Source organism: Eleginops maclovinus, chromosome 3 (genome assembly GCF_036324505.1).
Source record: "Eleginops maclovinus isolate JMC-PN-2008 ecotype Puerto Natales chromosome 3, JC_Emac_rtc_rv5, whole genome shotgun sequence".
NCBI lineage: Eukaryota > Metazoa > Chordata > Actinopteri > Perciformes > Eleginopidae > Eleginops > Eleginops maclovinus.
This window is the reverse complement of record NC_086351.1, coordinates 17,770,689-17,789,928: the sequence shown is the minus strand read 5'-3', so window position 1 is coordinate 17,789,928 and position 19,240 is coordinate 17,770,689. Positions and strand designations below refer to the sequence as shown.

Sequence of the window (19,240 nt, the reverse complement as noted above, 5' to 3'; positions counted from 1 at the left end):
TCTAGCTGTCAGCAACAGGCTACAAGACAGACCTCTATACAAAAGCTTGTGTACATTTTACATTATAGAAACAAATTGTCCAGAAAAGTACTTTAGTGTTGGCTCAGAAATATCATGTTAAGATGTGAAATGTAGGTGATGGCAGAGGTAAGATTATTTTCTTCTTTTATTTATTCAACAGAACATAAAGAGAACACATTGCATAGCATGTACATTATTCCTCACTGGAGCAGTAATGAGGAAGTAGTGAGGAAAAGTCTGGGTAAAACAATTGCACCTTCATGCTAATTCCTTGCAAGAATCTCTATTAATAAGTCAATAAGTAAGAGTGTTTTTAAGAAAAAAGGAAACATGCGGGAGACAGAAAAGTAAGTTGCTTCAGACAGCCAACTTAAAATACTTCTGTAAATGAGACATTTATTGCTAATGGATACAAAAAAAAAAAGCATCAGGATGTGAAAAATAGCTGTACCGGTTTCAAGTTTCATGATAAGGCACATGCCATCGTCATACTGACTACGGTTATAATCTTGGTATTACTGCACTCAGGCGCTGTTGCTATAGCATTCACAGGAGAAAATGAACACACAATAAAAAATAAAGTCATATCAAATCGTTATAAAAGTGAAAAACAACAACAGCATTTAAATAGAAAATGTGGTGTGTCAACATATCATAAAATCATCAGTCTAATGATCAATAACGGACTCCCATGCTTAATATCTCTTACTGCAACAACTCAAGATTTACTGGACGTCTCTACGTCCCAGTGCCAGACAGAACATTATTGCAAACTTCCTCAAACGCATTGCATCTTCCCATGTAAGCAGGACTGGTAAAATATTAAACACATTTCAAAACAGGTTTGAATAATCTCACTCCCTGTGTTCGAACATTTCAAGGTTTGAAAACCAAAAATAAAATAAAAACAAATTCCCAAAGTTGGGAAAAACAAGTGCACACATCCAAGGTCAAGAGGTGCGTTTACTTTGGAGGTGTCCTTTGAAAAAAGCACATTAAACTAATACTAAACTCTGACAGCAAAGTGTTCCCTTTATGCTCCATCCACAGGCCCACTGTTACATCTCAATTCCTGTCCGTCACATTCATTCGCTTTCAACTGGAACTCTCCCAGAGGTCTGCACTCTTTCCAAAAAATAAAAAGCTCCATTGCAAAACTGTCCCACTGCCTGAGGCCCTTCCAGCATGCCTCAACAAAATACACATCCAGGAATTAATTGTTCTATAAAACAAAAACAAAATTGTACATTTTTATGTGCAGTATATACAGTCAGTTCATCTGGATTCTGGGGGGAGGGATCAGAAGTTGAAAAGGTTGATTAAGCCTTGAGGGGAGAGGGCCATGGTGCAACTCTCAGGGTTGTTGGCAGTGCAGGGATGGTTTGTATCCTAGAAAAAGAAAAAAAACACGATCAATCTAACACAGGTTTATTTATTTAGTTCACAGGTGATATTTTGTTGTACATCAGCTTTGATCAAATGCAAAATAGAAATAAATACTACCTTCCAGAAAAGGATGTGGCAGTGTGAGCAGAAGTGCAGGGTGTCAATGTACTCCTCTCTGTGAGGATAGCAGCGGCTCAGCTTAAAGTACATCTTCTTCCACTCCAGCTGACCTTTGTCCGACACCATGAGGCGCTTTCGGATCTAAAGAAGAAGTAAACACACTTTAAGACACGACCCAAGGAGACAAAAATATTTTGAAATATCTGCTTTAAATGTCAGCTTTCTTGAGAATGTATTTTGAATGCCAATTCACTGCAAATGCAAAGAGAAACTGCTCAAAGATGGAGCTTTACACCAGTAGAGTTAAATTTAAAGCACTCTAACTTCAAGTAGCTTCACTGTAACCTACTGTACTTGAGAGTAAAGCCTGAGACTGTGCATGCTTTTGGTCATTTCTAAAAGGTTACTGCAGTGTCAGTATTCAAGATCAGTCTCCTGTTTTACTGCAGCAAATTATTTGGGATGCCTGAGTCATTTTAATGTGATTTACAGTGTCAGGTATGTAACCTGGAGGTTATCTGAAACTGCATTCTCATTTTAATTAAATTTAGATGCACCTATTAATTCTTACATACCTGTCTGTCTGTGAAGTGGTACTGGCAGAGTCTCTTCCACAGCAGCCGGTCCTCTGTGAGGGGCCCCAGCTCGGGGCACACCTGACCCAGGCTGACCAGGTCCCTACCGTCCGTCAGACGCTGCATGATGTTCAGCTGCAGACTGACTGGCAGGTCGGTCAGACTCATGCCTGTAGATGTGGGCTGCAGGAAACAGGAGGAACAAAAGAAGTGAATATACTTAAGTTTAAGGCTGGAGTTCCATTGATAATTTATTATAAGAGAATTGGGTTTCTGTGCATGTATTTTTTACCCTGTTGATCTGGATGTTGTCGAGCTGCTGCTGCCACTGCAGGATCTTCTCCATGCGGTGCAGCCATGTATTGATGTTCCCCACCAGGACGGATTTGCCCATGTCCTGGACGAGACCACACAGCGAGATGTAGAGCATCTGCAGCAGCTCCTTGATGGGACGGACGTTCTGCTGGTCATCCAGAACTGAGGAGGATATCAGAATATACTTTACCTAATTTATTAGCTTAATAACGCAAGTGTTACAGCTAGAAGAAGCTACCAAGAAATGAAATATTTATTGTGAGTCATCAAAAAGCACGTCATTAAAGCAAATGTTTTGAAAGTGGTTGCACTCTTGTCTTGTGGCGTTTATAATATTTGGCCAAAAGTTTTCAGAACGACACCTAAACAAGCTGAATCTCTGTTTAGCAGAGGGAACCTTTAGTTTATACTGAGGCGCCTGGTGACTGTCAGTGTTTTTCACTCCGCCATTAAGGCACAAAATTCACTCCTCTGCCTTCTTTACAGGTCGTCATGCTCATTTCCTCACTTCTGAGTTCAACCAAGACAGCAAGAAGGTCCTTCTGTGTATATTTGATCAAAAAACTGGCGGACTTATGTAGGAAGAATTGTTATTTTTAACAGCAGGAAATTAAACCCCTCAAAACAAACAAGAAGAGAAAAACAGTTGAGTTATTGTAAAAAGCACAAGAGGGTAGAGGCTCACCTTTCTGAACCACTCTCTCCAGAATATTCATGTAGTTTTTCTGCGCCACTCCGCTGAGCGAGGGCAGCTTGGACTTGGCGATAAGCTCCAGTAGCTAGAGCAGAGAAAGAAAGAAACACAACATAAATTTCAACTTGTCAGCTGCAAGACTCTCTGTTCCTTTGCCTCATTACTTAATGTTTGTTATGCTGCATTCTCACAAAAGCACTTGGACTTGTGACAATAATGGCTGTCTAAAACAAATATGGAGCTGCTCCACCTGGTCATTATTCTCAAGTGAAGCAGGCTCCAACAGGATTCTTGGCTCAGATCACTTTGTATCAGAGTCTACTGGAAAAGGTGTTGGACAACAGCCCGGGCTGTCAACAACATCAGCCTCAGCAAACGAGCTTTAATCATTTGACTCCTGATCCTTCTGTCATGTGAATTAGCTGATTCATTTGACAGTGTGTGTCTGCACCCCCGTGTGTGTGTGTGTGTGTGTGTGTGTGTGTGTGTGTGTGTGTGTGTGTGTGTGTGTGTGTGTGTGTGTGTGTTTGTTGCTGTTGGCTAGCAGACAATATTGGGTTCCAGGGTGGCATGTCTGGCATGTCACAGACGATGTGACGTCATGGAGAAACTAAAGTTCCCCCTTGCTCAATTCTCACTGGAACATTTGTCAGCATATCAACATCAACATATTGTGAGGGGCTTTTGGGTGAAATGGAGAGGAGCAGTGCTAGCAGGCTAATGAGAGGTAGCACAAACTTTTCTAATCGCGTTTTTCAAAACTAAAATCTTCTTAATTCCCATCTTGGAACTACATTACTTTGTTCCTTCATCCAAACCTGTCAGTTTCAACCAATTTTAAGCTTTTTCGCTCATTTCACGCTAACGCTTTTTTCCCCCCCATTCTTTCCAGCCCCATTCCTAAAACCTAATCCCGTGCCCTTCTCCTTTTAGCAGTTCATTGAGTGCTCCTCTCTTTGTAGAGCAGCCGGGCAGAACAATGTGCATTTCCGTATCTACTTTTAGCCCTGGCTGTTCACTGAACTGCACTTCACAGCTTGGCGTGTGGCTCATACTTTTCCAAGGACGCAGCAGCATCAGTATCTTTTCTGATATAACGGCTATAACACGATCATTTTAAGGTTTCTTTCTCCTTGAAATAACCTCCTGGGAAAAGAGAAGAGCTCTTATTGTATCTTTGTGGAAGAACCTGATCTGTGTAACTGAGACGTAGTTAAACGAACCCACAAATGCCATCAGACACAACCAGTGAAGAGCAGTGACCTAGGACACAGTGTCCAGACTGGCCGCTAGTGTTACACAGCCGTATTGTTATTTGGGCAGTGCACTGCTCTTATAAGCCTGAACCTGCGGCAAAAAGGTCAATCCAAAGCTTTAGCAGACAGAAAAACTAATGGAAAACTTTACTGTGAAAAACTTGGATCCCTTGTTGAATGACAACTTATTTTATATGTTGATATCTTGGGAATGTTATAAGGCAGATACTCTACACTTGATGGCTGTAGATAACATGATTCCCTTGCACTGTCCTGTCAAAATGGAAAATTGGTATTTCTCGCCTCAAACAAGCTGGAATTGGTACATCCCATCACATTCATTTAGCAGAAATTTGAATATAAAAAGAGACAGAAGTTGAACTGAAGGCTGTGGCATCTGATAAGTGAAGAAAGTAACAAACCGTAGGAGCCTAGATCTGGACGACTGTGTTTGTGGGTCTGAATCACCTGACAACCACCGGGTCTGGTTTCATAAACCCCTGTCGGGTGGTTGCACCTCACTGCACAGCTATCACCCCCCCCAACACCACCTCCACCAGCAGGGGAAAACACAACCACATGCTCTCCACTCACATGGGACCACATGTGGGAGAGACGGTGTTTGGTTCAGTGTGGTGACACTTTGATGAGGTGGAGGTGAAAAGCTCCAAATTCAACTCTAAGGGCTTTTCTATTGACATCCCATGATGCAATTACCTTATTGTTAATGATATAATGAATGTTGATGTCCATTCCTACCTCTAATGGATCAAATTAAATGCAAATAGGGATTCATTCTAAATAAAGTGTTTCCTTAATTCTATTTAAGGATGCCAAATGGCTTAAGTGATCATATTACAGACAAATGTCATACTATGTCACACTTTTGCCCTACAACTAACACACATATACACTCCCTGGGTGTCATACCCATTAGAGACTCTTGTCTGCAGAGCATTGATAAGAGCCCAGCAGAAGCCTACACCCCCTCCTAACCTTAACATCTTCCCTGCAAATGACTATCACAAAGGAAAAAAACAGAAATACACAGAAGAAAAGAAACGAGGACTCACTCTGACGACGTAATTGAATCTCCTCGTGTCCTTGATGGCGCTGCAAAAGTCTAAGCGGTTGAAGGCTTCTCCCAGTGTACAATATCCGTGGCGCTGAGAAAATTCAATTAACAGGGTATTAGATTGTGAACCTTGGCAGGAGCTATCTGCATATTTACACAAGCAATGTAGATGTGAAAAGTTTAAATCAGTTGGTTTGTTACCTCTTTGGTGCTTCCTTTATGAACATAAATCCACTTCTCCCTGTGGAAATCTGAGAGATATCAACAATGTTTATATTAGAGGCCTTCCCTTATTAAGCACACATGCACACGCAGACAGCACCAATAACATGCAGCTTCAGAGTCATTATATTGAATTGGAGTATATAAAAGGATGTACATTAATCATAAACATTATTATCAGTTACATAACATCTTCATGAGCTTCTCCTTTTAATATCTTTGGTATATTATGATGATATTACATGACCTTTCCCTACACATAAATTACAAAATCCTTAAAACAATTAGACAGACAGTGTGGGCCCTTTCTCTGAGACTCACAGGGGACCTTGGTGTTCTTGTTCATTTGGTCTTTTTTCCTCTTCTTGGCAGCCATGTCGTAGCTGAGAGAGAGCAGCAGGTTCTCCTTGTTGAAACACTCCTCCTCCTCGGCTTTGCAGAAGCTGAAAAAACACAAGGGCACATATTTCATTAAAGGCATAATTTTGTCTCAGTGTTCTTTATATGCAACACTTGCATTTTTTAGTTCAGAAGACACAAAACAATCAAAACAATTATATCACATGTGATTCAAATGTAACTGTAGCTTCTGTTAAAGACAGGTTCTTCGTGTTAGTGTAGGCATTAACCAGACGTTTGTTAATCCACTCACTTGTTGTGAGGTTATTAATAGCTCAGTGGCCCAGAATAACAAAGACACTGAGGTTAATGGGATACAAACAGAACGAAGGCCTATGTTTGTCACCCTGTCTTTGTTCTTAATGCTGTTTGGACTTCCTACCCTCCTCCATATTTCTATAACTAAAACAAGCAATGGTGCGTTTAAGAATTATGTAATTTCAAAACTTTTGTGATGGAGAGCAGACATGTTGTTTTTAGAACCAACCTCTCAACGGAGACATTGTTGTTTTTCTCGTCTGCTGTTGTCTTTTTCCATCCCTCCTCGGTTTTTATCCAACTCTGACCCGGTGACCTCCAGTCCTGTCCGAGGAAAGGCATCTTGCTTCGATGACTTTGAGCAAAATAAATCTTAAAAACAATCCCTGTTTGAGTTTATATGTATCCTTTCTTGTATGCGATGTGTCTTGCTGTTCTACTGTTTTCATTGCGCAGCTCGTCTTATATCCTCAACTGAGAACCCGGAAATACACGAGGCCCGCCCACTTTGGAAACTTCCCTGCAACACGTGGCTTTGTTTATCAACTTCAGCGTTGCAAAATCTCCGAGGGGAGCAACAGAGGTAACAAAACCCTCATGTCATGGGAAGGGTAGAGACAGGCGACATCTAGAAAATTGATTTGGAAGGATAAGAAGCAAAAAATATGAAATTTCAAACGTCTTAGGAGACAATTAGCCTGTGTAACTTTCACAGGAATGGGTAGTAACTACATCAATGCCAACTAAAATACGGTACCTAAGTTGTAAGGTAGCCTTCTTGAACATTTACTTCAGTATTTTCCATTAACGTTACATTTTTCTTCAACTACACTACATTTCAAAGCAATGTATAAGTCGTACTTTGTATTTTTGGTTGTCTTTGTTTTGTATATTAATACCCATTTTGCACCTCTTTAACTTTGTCTGTATTCTGGTGGTTTTGCGTCTTTGTGTGCCTTTGTGGTAGGCCCTGAATACTCACACAGGTGCTTTGAGTTATGTGGCTATGCGCAGGTGTTAGCTATACAAGGCTGTGTATGCTAATTAAAGTGATACAGTTGTAATATGTCCCCCAATAAAACTATAAGAGAAATTCCTATAAGGTTTACATTTTTGCATTTTGTAGATGATAAAATAAAAGAAGATGAAACCTGTTGCTGTGCCTCCTGGACGAAGGGTCATTTCGCATAATAATACTGTAAGTACATTTTTCTGATTATATTATGTACTGTTACTAAACTAGAAACTTGAATGCAGAACATCAAGTTGTTACAAAGTATTTTAGCATTGTGGTAGTTACTCTTTGCTTACATTTCTATACTTTCAGCCAAGTATGTGATGTAACCATGCACTGTATGGATATAACATATCATTTGCAAACCTCAGGATTATATCAACACTCACTACAGTTATAATGGCTAATGCACAGGTGTTGATAAAAGTAACTATGGTTCAGGAAGTGTTTTGCCCAGGCTTATCACTATTCCTTTAAGTAACTGTAAATATGAAGCCTCCCAGTTACGCAGCTGTAAAGTCCCCTTGATTCTTAGTCAATCCTGCTATTATTATAAATAGATCAACATGTCCTTAGAATTCCTCTAGAGTATGAAGTTGCATGTGTCAGCAAAGGGTTTACCATTGTATTTTAATCATCCCAAATCAGCACCAACTGATCTGTGAGGACTGGGTCAGGGTATTTAGTTTATTTTGGATGAAGGCTTTATAGATAATGTGTAACTAAGCCTAAAGAGGCCACTGGGTCAACTTTTATCAGCTTAATTAAACACATGACACATTGAAACAGTTATGACGCTCTGGAAAGGATCAGCAAGAATTGTGTTATTGGATTTGTCATCAGCATACAGTAAGAATGATAACAAAGGCATACAAATGCTGGTTATTTCTTACCTTAAACACACCTTGGATTGATCACTGATGTCATGTGAGAGCTTATTTAAAGGGCTTAAGTTCCCTTCCTTAATTCCTGCAGCACAAGAACAATTTTATGTAATCATTCTCAGTAAAAAGTCACATTGGTCGGTGTGCATGTGTGTGTATCTGAATCCTTGTATGTGAACAAGTGTATGTTTACATGTCGGCATTGAGGCAGTGAGAGGGGGTCCTAATAATTCACGACACACTATACAATCTGCAAAACATGTCAGTAGATGGCAGCACAACGAATAGGCACTCCTTCCAAGAACCAGCAGGCCAGTGTTTCAGCTCAAGCAGTGCTTGTGTTGGGACACATGGCGTGTGTGTAATCTGATCATGATGGCCAAATGATGTGTTATTAAAACTCAAGCTTATAACTGATAGTTACAACTTCCATTCAGTGCTTCAAAATTAACTCGTTTCTGACATAGGCTCTGTTGATAACTTAATGTGGTTCTTCTCAAGCAAAAGTCTAATTCAGTCTCAGTTTTATTGATCTCACTCACACATGACTGAACTGTTGATTACAGATCCTATGTTGCTAAAGCCTATGCAACAGGTTCATCTGTTGCTTCATATCTGAGTATTAAATGCAACACTCTGATATATGTAAAAGGTCACAGCTCTGAACTCATTCTGTATGTTTGTATCTGTCAACAAAACGAGCCATTAGAATATGTCAAAGGATCTGGGGGCATATACACTATGACTAGATATACTAATCATGAATACAAATTGCATGCATTTCATTCCCTTGGGGAAAACTATGCTAAGCCACACTGCTGTGTGTCAAAAGTGGATTTACAAGACCCATAAAATAAGTATTTTGTGAACTGCAGAGGGTATACAGTGATATATGGTGCTGTAAGTCCCTGGAGTAGGTCAACTACAAAATGAAAATCCCTGCAAGCGTGTGGTTAGTTGGTGACTAAGAAGGAAGCTATTATCCTAGGGCTCTGAAAAGTATCAGCTTATTTTATGCTGTGAATCACAAACAATGATGAATCAGACATGTTAGTTTGAGTGGCGTCTGTGGATGGCAATGTCGATTTGGTGTGGACTGAAATACATCAACAACTATAAGAAGAATCACCATGAAAGTTTGTAGTATACATATATTCATGCTTTCCAGAGTATAAAGCCTCAATCAGGCCAAACTTATATTTATCAAATAAAATGTCAGATCATCTGATGTATATCTGCTACAAAACATAATATAGATATTCATGTTTTCAAAACGATGTATCATTTGGCTTCCCATCAGACTCAACTGAACTGTGTTTGGTTGTGAAAAGCAAGATGATGTCCATGATAAACACCATACATGCCAAAAATGATCATGTAAGTGTTGTCATGGTGAACAGTTTAGAAAAATATGATTTGCGTTCACTTCTATTTAAATATCTTTATGTCTCTATGACACAAACATCCACTTTGAATCAATGATGAACTGATTAGATTTTCATGGGAAAAAGGTCAAGTTCATTGTGACGTTACATAACACCTTAATGTCTAGACCTCAAGAATTAATATAATAATTATGATAATTTCACACAAATGTTTAATAATATAAAATGATGAAGTGTTGATATTTGGATTAGACATATAAACTTCACTGCAACTTGACTGGTAGGCCAAGGGATACAACCACGAGGAAGTAACTCTAGTTGAGACCAGGATGCATTAGGCATGGAATTAGAATGATAAAAGGTTAGTAATTAATCATGTCTCTGTCCTCCGTCCATGATCCCTGTTTTTGTTGTGATGTTGTGTACAGACAGAACAGCTGTCCTACTCGACCCTCCAAATCCTGATCAGAAACCCACACACTCTCACACACACACACACACACACACACACACACACTCAAACACACACACACACACACACACACACACACACACACACACACACACACACACACACACACACACACACACACACACACAAACACACACACACACACACACACACACACACACACACACACACACACACACACACACACACACACACACACACACACACACACACACACACACACACACACACACCTGTTGCTGCTTCTCCTAGATAAGTTTCATCACTGTCCCAGATTCTCTGTTGTGAAACCCTGCTCATCCGTTTCTCTTGCTCTCTCTAGAAGCCTCTCTCATCCGCCAGCTTACGTGTCAACCGAAAGCCCCACATGCCTCACGTGGTCTACCACTCGCCCTCTTGTTTGTTTCTCAAAATAACATCAGAACACCTATAGTTTTTCCAGTCCCCCACCTTTTCTGACCCTCTCCACCCACTGTCCCATAGACTCTATTCGCTACCACTGAGTGACTGAAGTCAGTGACCGCTTCTTGTTTCAAAGAAATGCACACAGAGTCCTGTGTAATACCTCTTGCTCACGTTATGTTTACTTCATAAGAAACAGCTGACTTTGCTTACTAAAGTCATTGATGAATAGAAGAATGAAATTGCTTTAGCTGTTGTTGATCCTTACTTTACAAGAGATCTGAATAACCTGGATCGTTTCCAATTAACATTAAATAAAGCTTTATTTCTATCCATGTCATTTGTAGAACTGTCATTGAATCCCAGCCTTTCAAATTGTGGATGCATAAACCTTAAATCATCAGTGATATTCTGTCTGGATAGCAACAGAATCTGTCCCCAATTCTTGTCAATCTCCATGATTTTATAAAGAAGTTAGCCAACAGAGACATCTTGGGGTACTGCTGGCATTTATTTCCAGTAGAACTTTTGGAGCCTGTTTCAACATGTTTATTCTTCTAATATTTAAAGCTGTTCTTTGTAAAATGATACATTTAATATATTATCTTCTGTGTGGATGGCAGGAACTTGCCTGGGCATGTGAAGGTCCTGTGTATACAGGAGTATGAGCGGGGTCAAACTGATGACACACACAGGACAAATGTGCTGCTCAGATTGCATTTGCTGTCAACTGACTAAGCAGTGTGAAGACAAACTGCACTGAAAGATGGACAGAGGCCAAGTGTATGGATTTACTTTATTATTGTGAAAATCTATAAAAACCACAAAAGCAGTACAAAAACATAAAATAACATTTCATTTTTGCTATTACTTTCTGACATGTACAGTATATAGTTTTCTTCATCTGCATTACTTGCACATTGGTCTTGCAACATAATCTGCATTAATTTATTCTACTCTGTTCTTTTTGCACAATTTCTATTTTTACATTTGTTTTATACTTCATATTATTTTGCATTGTTGGGGAGCTTTGAACCTAAGATTTTAATTGCCATAACTTCACTGCAGCATCTATGCATAGGACAATAAAGCCTTTGAATCTTGACAGATTTATCTAGCATATTCAGTTATTACTTCAACATACAATAGATAATGCATATGATGATGTTGAAATATATTATGATATTATAAGATAATGGCTCCACAGCAGTAATAAAAAAACAAACACTACAGAATATTGTCATTTCTGTAATTGCAGTCTACAGCTAAATTATAAACACATTGACATCACTACATTTTAACCATCATTTTATCATTGAAGCAACAAATAGTGATTTAAACATCCATCTGACCCAGCAGCAGGTTCCGACCTAACAGCTGAGCACGGATTTGACTTGCACCACAACAGTACACAGTCCCTGGATTTAAACATGTCAAGTTAAATCTCATGATTTAGAGCAGGCTGGAAATAACAATTTCCCCATTTCTGAAGCCAGACAAGTTGATGGTGCAGGATAGCTTGTTTTCAAAGGCTGAGGCTTGGTCATAGAAAAGTTCATTTCTAGGTGTAAAAATCACTCATTCATTAAAAAAAACTTGTATATATATGTGAGATATATATTTTTGATTACTTGAGGTATGCTTTGTTTTAAAGGCTCAGGGACTTTTGAATAAGTCCATCACTCATGAAAGTAGGAATAGTGCAGATCTGCATCTAAAAATGGTATTTTTTCTGCATGATTGACAGTTAAAAATGACTGTTTTGAAATGAATAGTTACGGCTACGATTTTGCCCATGTCTGTGAGACATGCGTCAGAGTCAGTGAGCCATGGTCAAACAGTTTATATGGAAGCGTGCCCTTAGCTGTCCAAATGTCTGTCTTTGGGTCATAGCAATCAAAATTGTCCAAGTCCTCGATGACATCGTGGCCGTTGATGTGGCGTCCACCGGCAACGTAGATTTTGTTGCTTAGAACGGTGGCAGAGTGGTGCATCCTCCTCTCCTTCAGGTTGGCACACTTGATGAACTTGTTGGCCTTGGTGTCATAGGCGATCATTCTCCTAGTGTATCCTGTGGCAAGAGAGAGATTTATTGAAGAGGGGCGGCACGGGTGGCTCAGGCAAAGCCATGAAGTATTTCTACAACCAGATTCATCAGGAAGAAAAATCAATACTAATGAATTACAGCAGATGAATATTGTCTTTTCCTAGATTCATTTCCTAGCTGATTTCCTTATCAATGCTATGATTTACCTCCAATGATGTATATTTTATCATCCACAATGGCAGCAGGAGCAGATACATTCTTCACTGTCCTGTTCTCCATCTTAGACCACATGTTCCTGGCAATATGATAGACCTACGAGAGGGAGGAGGAGCAGGCACGAAAGGAGATATTTACATATAATATGTAATGCAAGGATTGATTGCGAATTGAAACAATTGTCCCTTTAAACTTATCGATAGATAGATAGATAGATAGATAGATAGATAGATAGATAGATAGATAGATAGATAGATAGATAGATAGATAGATAGATAGATAGATAGATAGATAGATAGATAGATAGATAGATAGATAGATAGATAGATAGATAGATGATAGATGAAGAGCATTGTTTCTCACCTGTATGATTCTGACGGGGTTCTGCATCGCATCCTGCCCTCCAAACACGTAGATCCTCTGGTTAGTCGCAGCCACTGCAGGGTACAACACAGCCTCAGGCATGGGTGCCATGGACTCCCATTGGTTGAACATACTGTTGTACCTGAAAGTATTATTGAGACATTTAGTTTGGTTTTTGATAGAGCATAATTATGGTTAAGATGTCCCAAAACCTGAACTTGCAATAACAATTGATATTGGATCGGTGCATAGACTTGTATATGTGCCGATACCCGATCCAGCGTTTTAGGCTGTATTGGAAGAATTAGTAATGCATGTATCGGAACAACGCTAAATTATTGTCCACCTCACCTCTCCACACTGCCTGTCAGTCGACTGTCAGGTCCAAGGCCGCCCAGGACAAAGATGAAGTGGAGGTAGGAGACACTCTGGTGGGCAAAGCGCGGCTCCAGCATAGGCTCTACCGTCCGCCACTGGTTGGTCTTGAGGGAGAGGGTGTAGACGGATGTACTGGCTTGACTGTACTTTGTGTCTGTGGTTAGACCTCCAATAACGTACAAGACACTGTGGAGGGCGACATAGGATGCTTTGTACAAGCGAATGGGCAGCTTGGCAAGGAACTGCCATTTCTCACTCTTCTCATCAAAGGTGAGTGCCTCCCTCGAGGTCTGCTCACTGTTTTTCCTCCCTCCTACCACCACCATCATGTCGTGGTAGGAATAGCGCCTCGGCGCCACCCAGAGAGGTTTGAAGTCTGTGTCCCCAATGCATTTTGAACTGACAGAAAACATCAGGCGTCTCACAGATTCAATGAGCTCAGTACAGAGGCTAGAAGACTGGATCAGGGGGTCGTTGGCTATGAATTGGAAGAGGTATGTGGGATGGATGTGGCGAAGGCGAACTTTCTTGAAAAGGTCACTGATGGCACCACGCCTTGATAAGGGATCATGATGGATCCAAGAAACAAGTGTCTCAAATACCTGCTCTTCCTCCGCACAAAGGCCATCATCTTCAAGATATCCCATGAGCTCTGGTAAAGAGAGTTCACACAGATCCTCAGATACTGACACATCTGAGAAGTTCTTCATGGCCATCTCCTTTGCTTTGTCTCTCAAACTGTTACAATTCAAGATCTCAGAGAGTCTTATCATGCTCAAACAGTTGTCAGGGCTCAGTTGCTCCTGAAGGAAGCTTGAGCAAGCCTCAAAAATGTGGCCATATTGTAGCATGGATGCTGCTTGCATGAGAGGCAGCACAATATCGATGCTGATACTAATGAGTCCTGTGTAAACATAGTCAATGATACTGCTCAGGATGGTCGACGTGATGCCTTTCAAGTCAATCTTGATCTGCTCTCTCTCTTTGAAGTTGTGGCAGAACATGGCCCTGAAGTAGGGGCTGCTGGAGGCCAGGACGTTACGATGACATGGGATCTCTACATGATCTGAACTCAGAGACACATCGGTCAGGATGTTCTCCTGCCTCAGTCTGTTGAGCTGGAGGAGCAGGTTGGACGACTGCTCCTTGTCTTTGTAGTGGAAGACCTTGACTCCTGGTCGGTCCATGCTATGGAGAAAAAACATGTTGTTATTATCAAATCAGTTGGTTTTCAGGGTTATTTTCCCTTCTTTTTCTCACATTAGCTAATACAATTTCTAATTCAAGAATTTTAGTTAAATGTTTATTCACTGAGAAGCCATTTGATGGCTTGCTGTTAAGAATGATTGTCAACCATCAGATGAATAAACTGTAGCATGACTTTATAATGTTGTATAAAATTATAATTTCTGGATTAGATTTTGTTTAGGATTACATTTTAATGCAGCAATACAAATGTCCTTCGTAAGACATTTTAGAATTGACCATTGTGTTCAATGATTCTATCCCCCCCCTCTAAAAAAAAAATCAGAAGGTAGTTCCACAAACAAATTACCAAAGAGCAAGGCTAGTGTAATTGGATTGAATACATGCCTGTGTAATGAGCCAACATTTAGCCTGCAAATATCCATGGGAAACTCTACCGAAAACACACCAATAATGTGTTGTTGTGTAATGCCTTTGGGCAGATGTGCACAATTCACTGCTGCTGCATTCAGAAAATAGTCTTTTTGCAAATAGGGACTACAGGTCGCCATGATTCTGTTGGAGACTAATTGTCTAACCTATTTCTGTTGCAGGATTTTTCATTCATCGTCATGGGAAGAGTGATGATTCTAGGAGGCCTCCAAAAAGTTTTTATTTTATTTTGGCTTTTAAACTGGATGAATTTGAATCCAGGTGTCCGCATTGTCACATGCATTATAAATGTAATGAATGCAAAATGTTCAAATGAAAGAGTCACAATTTATTAGCAACATAATTCAAACTATCATTTTGAACAGATGATTGTACACACTTTAAAATGGTACCTTCACTTCCAAGTTAAGTATAAAAAACCTTTGTTTCATTTCCGTAACATTTATTCAGAGCAATGCCAAAATCATATAACACAGAAAACACATCCAAAATTCATGGCAGGTAGTGAATCCTTGCTGGAATACATCTCTTACCTGTTCCTTTTCAGTCTTTATTTGTTTTTCTGGGTGTCCCCCTGTGTTTTCGAAGCAAGATCTCAGCAGAAAATCTGATGCCTTGACATTTTCCTGTACTTTTTTCTTCTTGCTCTTGTGTTGTTGCTGTGTGTCTGTATGATCCAAAGGGGGTTGTCTCTTTGTAGGAGCGTGGTGCGTACCGGTTGTTTGTTATGATCCTTTCCACGAGGCCACTGTGTACATTCCTCTCCTAAAAATAGAGCCTCTCTTTGGAAAACACGGTTGCAGACTCACATGTGACCAGACTCAGTATATCTGACTCCCGCACTAATCTTCTTTCTATTTATCTCAGTTTTTCTTCCCTCTTCCTCTATTATAATACATCTCTCCTATTTTTTTCTTGCTTTCTTATTCACTCTATACTCTATGTCTCTTTTTGCCGAGTAATTTAAGCAGTAAACAGTGATGACTGGATAACACAATTTTCTTTGGCTGCTGACACTGCTGGTTAGACTCACAGATACAACAACAGGATTAGGTTACTGCAGAAGAAACATAGACGTAGCGACCACATCACCTACTGGCCATGACCACTGAATCACAAAAAAGTCTCCATGAGTGCAGTAAATATGTATAAGAAAACATATTTTAGTTTTGATCCTTTGAGCATAAAGAAATGTACTTTACATTAACAACAGCTGCTGGTGTGTCCTTTCTTTGTACTTTTCTGGGTTCTTTTCATGCATCCTGAAACAGAATTATTATTTTTATTTTAAACACATTTTCATGGAGCGCAAACCATTGCCAGTTTGTTTAAGCTGGAAAATATTCTAAGCCTGTGGATTGTTTCAGGCACATAACAATGCTACACAAAAACCACAAATTTACAATGCATTTTCAGTCATCACAGTGTGACATGTTTTTCTTTTACTCAGACTTGTTTACAGAGCTTGGCAAATCAGACATAAATAGCTCCCTTAGCTTTGACGATCACTAAACTTTAATGTGGATTGCACAACACAAAATCAGCAGCTTAGACCATAAATTACTTCTATGTGGACAGCTTATCAGGCTGTTGGATGGCATGCATGAGGAATACATTTCACTTTTAGGAGAACTTTGTAAGTGTGCCATAGACAGGTGAAGTCACAATATCTCCAAATGTGACAGAGGTTAGCAGCAGTCGTGAAAACAAAGAGCACCATCTAGTGTTCAGTCCAAAAATGTTAGTTTGGCAAAGCCTGCTTTCTTTTCTAATTTACTCCCTGCCAGTTAATTGTGTGGTCAGTGGTTTGTTTAAAGGTTAGATACACACTAAACAGACTAAATTGTAAGGTAGTAAGTTGTTCTGCTTACTTACAATCAGGACCTCCTGTAGTATACCCCTTCATGCGTGATATTGACATTCAAACTATCTCATCGATATGCTTAGTGGAGGTCAAACAGTTAACTTGTTTGCCCAGAGGACAGCAGTGTCATTTTATAGCCCACACTCTCATATTCAAAGCCTTGATTGCATCCTTTAAAGTTAAGCACATTGTCTGCTATCTCTGTTCCTTCACCTTGGCAGGAAGGACTCATTAATGTCTGCCTTTAGGCAACAACTTATATTAAAAGTTAAGGCACTGGCACACAGTGTGCAGCAGAGCATTTACATGCAGCAACGTTACTGTTGCCGCCCGCCTGTGTCTTCATATCACCAAATCACTATCTTCTCATAAGCACATGGTATAATAGAGCCGATACCCAGGGGATTTAGATCCCACTGATTAGTTTTGTGTGTGTGTGTGTGTGTGTGTGTGTGTGTGTGTGTGTGTGTGTGTGTGTGTGTGTGTGTGTGTGTGTGTGTGTGTGTAAGGACAGACTGCTCTCCATGGTCAAATAAAAGACAATTTGAAAGCAACATGGACAGTGAGTTCACATTGAGTCTACTTCCTGTTCTGTGCTTGACTTCATATGAATGGCAGTCTTTTATATTCTCTAACTTATTTTGTCTTGGATGTGGAGCCCTTTTTATATTTTTACAATTTGTCAGTAGTATTCATTTTAAATGTTCCATGATAGGCTAGAAAACACAGGGAAAAGGAGAGCACTCATCTCTATAATAATAATAATTTCCTTTCATCTCTGTTTGTTCAATTAAGGCCTTTTTATTGCATTATTGTGAAAGTGAATGAAGCCTTTTGCATCAGTGCTACTTAATGCTATTCCACCAGGGAATAATTAAAAGGCAGCACAATAACCACCTGCCTTTTCTGTTTAAATGAGGAAGGTACCTGTTTCTATTACTCAATTGTATGCTTCTTCCTGGCTCCCTTTCTTCTTGGTTTGTTCTGAACTATAGTAGTTTGTCAATTTGTCTTGTCAGTTTAAATAAATCGCCTTGGCCCCCGAGGGCACCCACTCTGCACTTGACTAAGTTGGCTGAGACTTTCAGTCAAAACAAGCCTCGCTTCCACAGCAGAGTCAAAAATGACTACAGCCAGCACTTAGATCTGTGCCACCGACTTCATGAAAAGATTCTCACTGAGCCAATAGGAATAGTCTGTTATCTGAGGTATACAATCAGAATCAGAATCAGAATACCTTTAATAGTCCCACAGAGGGGAATTTTGCATTGTTACAGAAGAAATACAGCTTAAAAAAAATATATATATATGTATACAAGAATCACACAATTGCGAAATACACAAAAATAAAAGTATGGCCGCCAGATATATATTGCACAAGATCAATATTAGGCTTTACAAAGGCTTAAAATGTAGCCATTAAAGACCCCATTGGGTCGAGTAAAGCCCTGAAAGTTGTGATCCTGTAGTAACTGGTAACACAATTAAGTTTAGTTTTTCAGATGATGTCATTACATGAAATATATGAACCAATGATGTGCAATGTGTGCATGCGTTGGACATTGTTTTACAAATTACATCCAGTGTATGGATGCATCATTTCCTGGGAATCTCTCTGCCACCAACTCTGCTGCTCACAAGGCAAACTACAGAGAACACTGAGTGTAAATGCATCCAGTGCATATAACAACAATGAATAGTATCACAAATTGGTTTGATATGATAAGAATCTTAGGGATTATAACTTGCTGGCCTTTTCTTATAGAGCTCAGCTATTTATAAATGTGGATTTTCTTTGACATTCATTTGTACGTTGTAAGTTCTTTGATTTCTTATGAATAGAAATGCACAGACACAACATTCTGATGTCATATCGCAACTGAAACGTGAGGTTTTGTTGATTTTGAGAAAAAAATGGTTATAAAAGAGCCAATCTTATTTTAAGGGTCTTGCTGATTCGCCTTTCAGAAAAACATTATTGTATCCACTAGGTGTCAGGCAAACATTATGCAAATTTCAGAGCATTGAAGTGCATTTTACTTCCCCTGTGACTTCTAAGAAGCTCTCAAGGCTAAGCTCGCAGTCAGTGTGTAAACACAACAGACCTGTGCTCTGCTGAGATGAGAATTTGTTTCCTAATGCTATTTTTAGCTGAGCCCAAACATACTATTTTCTCAAAATACACAGAAATAAAACAAAGCTATTTATCTGCTCATCTAAACATTGCACTTCTTATGTGAAATCTGAAATGGCTA

The 19,240-nt window shown here is 39.6% G+C and overlaps 2 protein-coding genes across 2 annotated transcripts; both read right to left on the bottom strand.

Moving 5' to 3' along the window:
- Positions 1 to 148: 148 nt before the first annotated feature.
- fbxo32 (F-box protein 32) lies at positions 149 to 6,805 on the bottom strand. The gene is made up of 9 exons (XM_063879340.1): positions 6,551 to 6,805; positions 5,986 to 6,107; positions 5,644 to 5,693; positions 5,441 to 5,533; positions 3,103 to 3,196; positions 2,395 to 2,579; positions 2,103 to 2,285; positions 1,525 to 1,668; positions 149 to 1,410 (listed from the first exon to the last, which is right to left on the bottom strand). The coding sequence occupies exons 1-9, from the start codon at positions 6,661 to 6,663 to the stop codon at positions 1,321 to 1,323; spliced, it is 1,074 nt and encodes a 357-aa protein (XP_063735410.1). The 5' UTR covers positions 6,664 to 6,805; the 3' UTR covers positions 149 to 1,320.
- Positions 6,806 to 11,261: 4,456 nt separating this feature from the next.
- On the bottom strand, positions 11,262 to 15,868 carry LOC134862327 (kelch-like protein 38). Its single transcript, XM_063880185.1, has 5 exons — positions 15,655 to 15,868; positions 13,457 to 14,671; positions 13,106 to 13,247; positions 12,733 to 12,838; positions 11,262 to 12,550 (listed from the first exon to the last, which is right to left on the bottom strand). Exons 2-5 carry the CDS (start codon positions 14,668 to 14,670, stop codon positions 12,261 to 12,263), a joined length of 1,752 nt encoding a protein of 583 aa, XP_063736255.1. The 5' UTR covers position 14,671; positions 15,655 to 15,868; the 3' UTR covers positions 11,262 to 12,260.
- Between the last annotated feature and the right edge of the window lie 3,372 nt (positions 15,869 to 19,240).

Bases quoted from the DNA above. Each gene is read 5' to 3' on its own strand.
- fbxo32 (XM_063879340.1), bottom strand. From the start codon at position 6,663: ATGCCTTTCCTCGGACAGGACTGGAGGTCACCGGGTCAGAGTTGGATA. The intron at 5,534-5,643 runs GTAACAAACCAA...GAATTTTCTCAG, and splicing joins ATAAAGGAAGCACCAAAGAG to CGCCACGGATATTGTACACT. The intron at 2,580-3,102 runs GTGAGCCTCTAC...TATCCTCCTCAG, and splicing joins GGAGAGAGTGGTTCAGAAAG to TTCTGGATGACCAGCAGAAC.
- LOC134862327 (XM_063880185.1), bottom strand. From the start codon at position 14,670: ATGGACCGACCAGGAGTCAAGGTCTTCCACTACAAAGACAAGGAGCAG. The intron at 13,248-13,456 runs GTGAGGTGGACA...TAATACTTTCAG, and splicing joins CTGACAGGCAGTGTGGAGAG to GTACAACAGTATGTTCAACC. The intron at 12,839-13,105 runs GTGAGAAACAAT...TCCCTCTCGTAG, and splicing joins ACCCCGTCAGAATCATACAG to GTCTATCATATTGCCAGGAA.